Source organism: Rhinatrema bivittatum, chromosome 2 (assembly GCF_901001135.1).
Source record: "Rhinatrema bivittatum chromosome 2, aRhiBiv1.1, whole genome shotgun sequence".
In the NCBI taxonomy this organism is placed as follows: Eukaryota; Metazoa; Chordata; class Amphibia; order Gymnophiona; family Rhinatrematidae; genus Rhinatrema; species Rhinatrema bivittatum.
This window is the reverse complement of record NC_042616.1, coordinates 721,275,582-721,282,928: the sequence shown is the minus strand read 5'-3', so window position 1 is coordinate 721,282,928 and position 7,347 is coordinate 721,275,582. Positions and strand designations below refer to the sequence as shown.

The window sequence follows — 7,347 nt, the reverse complement described above, 5'->3', positions numbered from 1 at the left end:
GTTCGCCATTTTGCTACGGCTAAACATTTATGGGCGCTCTATCCTAGGTCGAAGCTTTGCTACGGCTAAACATATAGGCGCTGTATCCTAGATTTAAGCTTAGTTTTCGGTTCGCCATTTTGCTACGGCTAAACATATGGGCGCTGTATCCTAGATTTAAGCTTAGTTTTCGGTTCGCCATTTTGCTACGGCTAAACATATGGGCGCTGTATCCTAGATTTAAGCTTAGTTTTCGGTTCGCCATTTTGCTACGGCTAAACATTTATGGGCGCTCTATCCTAGGTCGAAGCTTTGCTACGGCTAAACATATAGGCGCTGTATCCTAGATTTAAGCTTAGTTTTCGGTTCGCCATTTTGCTATGGCTAAACATATGGGCGCTGTATCCTAGATTTAAGCTTAGTTTTCGGTTCGCCATTTTGCTACGGCTAAACATTTATGGGCGCTCTATCCTAGGTCGAAGCTTTGCTACGGCTAAACATATGGGCGCTGTATCCTAGATTTAAGCTTAGTTTTCGGTTCGCCATTTTGCTACGGCTAAACATTTATGGGCGCTCTATCCTAGGTCGAAGCTTTGCTACGGCTAAACATATAGGCGCTGTATCCTAGATTTAAGCTTAGTTTTCGGTTCGCCATTTTGCTACGGCTAAACATATGGGCGCTGTATCCTAGATTTAAGCTTAGTTTTCGGTTCGCCATTTTGCTACGGCTAAACATATGGGCGCTGTATCCTAGATTTAAGCTTAGTTTTCGGTTCGCCATTTTGCTACGGCTAAACATTTATGGGCGCTCTATCCTAGGTCGAAGCTTTGCTACGGCTAAACATATAGGCGCTGTATCCTAGATTTAAGCTTAGTTTTCGGTTCGCCATTTTGCTACGGCTAAACATATGGGCGCTGTATCCTAGATTTAAGCTGTATCCTAGGTTGAAGCTTTGCTACGGCTAAACATATGGGCGCTGTATCCTAGATTTAAGCTTAGTTTTCGGTTCGCCATTTTGCTACGGCTAAACATATGGGCGCTGTATCCTAGATTTAAGCTTAGTTTTCGGTTCGCCATTTTGCTACGGCTAAACATATGGGCGCTATATCCTAGATTTAAGCTCTATCCTAGGTTGAAGCTTTGCTACGGCTAAACATATGGGCGCTCAATCCTGAATTGCCGCCATTCTTGCCGCATTCCTATTACTGGCGTTTAGTGTTGGTGAAAACTGGAGTTTCAAGAAGGTCTTTGAAACAGGAGTTTCCTATTGGTTTTCAAACAGCTGTTTCCTATTGGTTTACAAATTGCAGTTTGAAACTGGAGTTTCCTATTGGTTTTCAAACTGCATTTTCATTTCGGTTTTATAACTTGCTTTTCCTATTGGCCAGCACGGCATTATAATCGTACCATGGGCGTGTATATAGCTCGCTTCCCTTGGATGGAAAAGTCCCTTTACATTTTTCGTTTGGACAAGGACACACCGTGAACAACTGTTTTGTCGGATATTGTCAAGGCTTTAAGCAGGTAAGCATTGCATTAAACGCTTTTGGTTCGGGCATCTACGGGCCACCCTTGTGTTTAACCGTGTGACTTTGCAACTGTCCCTCTTATTTTCTTCTTTTTTGCCCTGTTATGTTTCCCTCTTTTTTGCATTTCTAAGCGCAGATGTTTCCATTTCAGCGCTTGGATTTAAGCTTTCCGTTCTATTGAGCCCGGTAGCATAGTTTCACGGTTCTTTGCATGCTGTGTTTTATGTTTATCTCTAATGGAGATGTGAATCGTGTGATCAAGTCGGTAGATGGTCGCCCGAATCGCGATGGCCGCCCGTGAACATAGGCGTCCGTCAGGGCATTCTCGTCCACCCTTGATTGGCGCCCATTTTCCTGCGACCGCTTTGTCTGTTCCGCCCTACGGATGCCTCCTGCGTGATAATCGCCGGCCGTATTCCCGTACGGCAATACGATTCGAGTGCAGGAAGTAGTTCCCAGACCCCCGGTGGACTTTGGTCTAGTCCTGTGTGGGCTTTTACCGCCCTAACCAATATTAACGATTTGTTGCATTAAATCGGGGGAATTCTTATTATTTATCTCTCAACCTGGAGGTAATCACTAATGTTCACAACAGCTGAACACAGTTAATGGAAAGGCTCTTAAACAAGGCTATACAGGGGCCTAAATAATGTTACAGTATATATTACCGATTTCATCTCCTCCATGATGTTCATTAATTGCGTTTTCTTTGTTACCGTCCAGGTTGAACTATGCCGGGAAAGCGAGTTCGGGCTCAGGTAGAGGACCATGCCACGGACCAGCAGCCAGAGGAGGACTCAAGCGCCTCCCAGCCATCCCAAAAGAGAACCCGTAATGCGCGCTTTACGGATGATGAAAAAGAACTCTTGTGCCGTGCTGTATGTGAAAAACATCGCCTTCTCTTTAAGTCCAAGCTTTCGTGGTGCAGCCGAAAGAAGATTTGGGAGAAGATTGCACAGGATGTAAGCTCCCTTTCGGTTATGCCAAGAGATATTAAGCAGGTGCAGCACCGGTGGCGTGACACCAGAAAAGAGGTTAAAGAGAAGGCCGCTAAAATCAATGCCCACGCAAAGAGGACTGGTGGAGGGCCACCGTGCAGCATCGTGCTGACACCTGTGGAGGAGATGGTTCTCAGAACCATGGCTGCGGAGATAGTGATGGGTGTGCAGACGGAGTATGGCGGTGAAACGGAACCATGTGCACCTGGTGCAGGTATGTATTTAGCTAAATTCAGATGTGAGCTGTATGGTAGCTCAGTGGACAGCCGATGTGTGATTGCTCCTTTCTTACAATTTACTACTGTAATAGAAATGTGCATCATTGATTGCCCTACCGTCACTGTACTTGTCACAATAGTGTCTGTTAGCCATAAGAATTCTCTTTTTATGACAAAATAGAAATCGGTACTGTTATAAATTATGATTAACTTTCCACAGTTATGTAATGACGTTGACCTCTCTCTTTGCCCACAGAAACAATGGACGACGGTGACGGTGACGGTGACAGCGGAGAATCCGAACACCAGGAATCATTGTTTCCGCAGCCTAGCACAGACCCCCCCAGCCAAGCGATGTCATCAGGGGACTTGGATACACAGGATCAGTACGATGTCCCTGTGATCGGAGCGGAGGATGTTGTACTGGACCTACAGTATTTGAACACCCCCCTGGCATTTCAAGAACCCGACCCATCACAGCAAAGCGATGAAGCTACAGTGATTGAGGAATCTGAACCAGTGTTTCCTGACACGGAAATTGCACCAGTATTTGGCATAGAGACCGTGACCGATCAATTACTGGCTGGAATCGGCTCGCGCCTGGATGGTCATCATGCTCTAATCCTCCAGGAACTGCGTTTGCTCAGAGCTGACTTTAAACAGTGCATGGCGTCACTGATTGGCGCAATCCAGTCACTTGCCCCGAAACCTCCAGCCGGCAACAAATCCTAAAACGTTTAATAAAAGTTATATTTTGTTTTCAATTTGAGTAAGCGTACTTTTGTTTATATTAAAACCGTTGTCCTTGAGGGGGTCATGTAACGCAGGAAGGGATATTTATTCAAGCATAAATCACTACTGTACATAACGAAGTGGCTACAAAAGGGGAAGGGGGACCACAAAAGGTTATACATGTACAGTTTTTAATGGGACGGTCATATTTTCCAGATTCAAATAATGGAAATAAATAATTCAATCAGAGTTGTTATATAATAAAATTTTTATTGAGTGATCCTCAGACACAATTGTGTTCAAAATCTCTAGAGCCACTCCACAGAATACTAATGTCGCCTACAATCCTTTCACGGTGTGATCATCTTCCGTTAATGTCTTAAAAGACATGAATTTCAAATTCTGGAACAGAAAGAGAAGAAAAGACAAGAGTAAATAGTACATACATGTACAGAAACGATCAATCTCTAGAGATCTCAATCTGAACCGGACCATGTAAAATTACCCCCTTATCTTCCTGCTCCAGGCTGTACTCCCACTTCCGGTCCAATCGGCTGCCAATAGTCCGAGTGGTGCAGATGGACTTATGCCCTTACCATGAAACATGGTATACGTGCTCCTACAATGCGACCGGGGCTGAGCAATGCCACCGGAAGCGATCTCCTGCACTGGGCCCGTCGGTGGGGGGGGGGGTTCAGAAGAGTACAGGTAAACAAGGGGCAACAATTCAAAGGACAAGGGTAGATTGATGGTTTTTGTGTGTGACATTTCCCGCCGCCCCCATTTTCAACGGGTCTCCCTATCTTCTTGGGTTTTACTCCCCCGCTATCGGATGATTTTAAATTATCCAAAATATTCTCCATCGTCTGAAGCCAACTTCACATCTCTATTAATATGTAGAGAATACCACAGCTATGACGAACTATTTAACCACAATATCGTCGTGGGCCACAGTAGACAGGAATGGTTATATGACAGTAGTAATGAAATGTAATGTATGACAGGAAACTTACATGAGAAATAAATTTCGATGATCCTCCGCCGGACTTCATTACCCCGTGCTGTGCTGTCCGCATTAACTGCCTGCTCCTGTGGCGGATCGGGTATCAAGTCTTCTTCAACCTCTGCATGCATACCGAATCTCAGACAAATGTTGTGTAGCATGCAGCAGGCAATAATTATGCTGACAACCTTTTCGGCACTGTATTGCAGGGCCCCCCCCGAGCGATCCAGACATCGAAAACGCACCTTCAGCACTCCAAAGGTGCATTCAATGACGTTTCTGGTGCTGGCATGAGCCTCATTGTACCGTTTCTCAGCATTTGTGTGTGGTGACTGGAGCGGTGTTAGTAACCAAGGCTTACAACCATAGCCGCCATCACCTATGGGACGCAAAATATGGGATGTATTGAAAACAACTTGCAGCGCAAAAACCGTAAACATAATATTCATAACTATATAGCTATCATCTTTCAGATCCGGAGAACAGAACACTACACATGAGAGACAGACAAATCACAGGAAGTTGCAATTGTCACTTACCAAGTAGCCAGCCTTCGCCGTACTTTCCTTCAATGAAATTAGTAGCCAGATTGGAATGCGCGAGAATGTAGGCATCATGGCAGCTCCCTGGAAAGTTAGCTACCACATTTAGGATGCGAAGGCGTGCGTCGCAAACCACTTGCACATTCATGGAATGAAAGTGCTTGCGATTACGGAACCCACTCTCTTCTTCCGCCCTGGGTCTTAACGCAATATGGGTACAGTCGATAGCGCCTAACACGTTGGGCATACCGGCAATACCCATGAAGCCACTGCGGATCTGTTGGAGTTCTGCTGGATCCGTAGGAAAGAATATATAGTCCCTCTTCCGCTTCATCATGGCCTTCAACACCTGGGCTAGATTCCGTGAAACAGAGGCCTGCGTCATACCTGCAACTTTGCTCACCGGGTTTTGAAAACTTCCGGTACCCAAAAAATTTAAGGCACACAGAAGCTTACTCAATCCGGGCACAGCATGGTATCGATTGGTCTTGGGATCCAGGTCCTCACGCAAGTCTTCATACAGGGACAAGATTGCCTGTGAGCTCAGCCGGTATGTTCGGACAACATCTCTCTCACACATGCCAAAGAGCATCGCCCGTGTACGGATGACACGCGGCCGCTGGATGGCCTGTTGATGGGCCGGCTCTGCCTGCAGGGGATACAACAGATGATAAAACCGTCAATGATAAAAGACAACTTAGCAATGGACACATATAAATGCTTTTAGCACATGGATTACACTGGGTTATATGTGGATTAACAGCTATGTTCATTGACTTCATTTGATATATGTTTGGTATTTCTACATTGATTGTAAAGCCAGTGCCTACATTAGCTATGTGAATCTTTATTTGGCGATTTTAAATGTCGCCTGATGTATTTTAATCTTCTAATCGTTAGAGACGCTATAAAATAGGAATCCCCCCTATTTATCGTCAGAAAGGGTAGTGGAAGGGGGAAGGGGAGTGCGGGAAAACCTCCCCAAGATATCTCTAATGTACATATGGTATGAAAACTACAGCCGGATTGGCTCAATAGCTTACAAAAATATGTGTCACAAAAAAGAGCTAAATAAATACAGAAAAAACCATGGCCATGGATCAGTGACAATTATGCAGTACCGCACAGGCGCCTGTGAACGGTCTTTTACGGGTGGCTGTGGGCATAGGCCCGGCGCCATTTTGTTATACTCGGGTCTGTTTTCCCGATGGTTGAATCAGTCTCTATCTTGAAGAACAAAAGAAATTGTTAAAACCCTTTATCGTTTTGGTCGCCCTTCTCTGTACCTTCTTCACAGCTCGATTAACATTTCTATTCATTGTAAACTGATGTCTATAACGTGCCGCTGTATAAGATGACTTTAAATATATAAATAAATATATTAATAAACAAACAACTATAGCCCTTGGCTCAATAGCTGCAAATAGACACTGGTCTATAAGGCGGCCGTAACCGGCGCCGTGAACAGCACTTTACGGGCGACTGCTTTCTCGGCCGCCTTACGGCGGACGAGAAAGCAGTCGGCTATATCGACCGCCGCACATCCTCTGCTGCCCAACCACCGGCGCACACCCTCCGGCACCCATTACCGGCGCCCGTTATCGGCGCCCATAACCGGCGGCTATATGGACCGGCGACCATCGACCGGCGCACATCCTCCGGTGCCCATCGACCGGCGTCAATAGAGGCACCAGAAGGCATGGGCGCCGTTCTTACAGAAAATAACAGATCACCTACCTCCGGTCTTACAGCTGGGTTCTCGGGTCGGTCTGGTTCTCCATGCTGCGGCAGCCCCCTGTTCACCTCTCCAATCTGCCGAGCGTTTCCTGGGTTTCTCAGTCGAGCATACATTCGTCTCCTTCTCCATTGAATCATTATTAGCGTCAGAGCAAAAAAAAACAGCTCGTCCATGGTGCAGTCCGGTACCTAACTGTTCGAACACCACACTAACACCACGTTGAGGTAGGCGCTAAACGAGCGTGTTAAGGCCGCGGCTAAACAGTGGGTTACAAAGGAGATAATCTGAGCGCGCTTTACGGTATCGGAGAGGAAGAGCTAATTCCTTCATTATACAGCATTATACAGCTATTTCGCTCATTTACATGCCGGGTGCGGAAAGGGTTATGCGTCTGTTTTCAGAAGCGATACGGACGCGTGAAACTGGAGACTGGATCGCTTAATTGCTTTGCGCGCCCGAATTGTGCGCTACGAGCACGTTACAGACGGGCAATCTTCGACCGGACGACACTGGATCGAGCAGTATGTTAGTTGGCTGCAGTTAAAAGGAAAAGGTCTGGGAATAAGATCTTGATATGGAGCTGGATCTGAAATCTTAACTTCAATTT

General features: G+C 45.9%; 1 protein-coding gene across 1 annotated transcript; it reads left to right on the top strand.

The window, feature by feature from the left end:
* The first annotated feature begins 993 nt into the window (after nucleotides 1-993).
* On the top strand, nucleotides 994-3,506 carry LOC115086272 (myb-related transcription factor, partner of profilin-like). Its single transcript, XM_029592714.1, has 2 exons — nucleotides 994-2,721; nucleotides 2,982-3,506. Exons 1-2 carry the CDS (start codon nucleotides 2,241-2,243, stop codon nucleotides 3,455-3,457), a joined length of 957 nt encoding a protein of 318 aa, XP_029448574.1. The 5' UTR covers nucleotides 994-2,240; the 3' UTR covers nucleotides 3,458-3,506.
* Nucleotides 3,507-7,347: the final 3,841 nt, after the last annotated feature.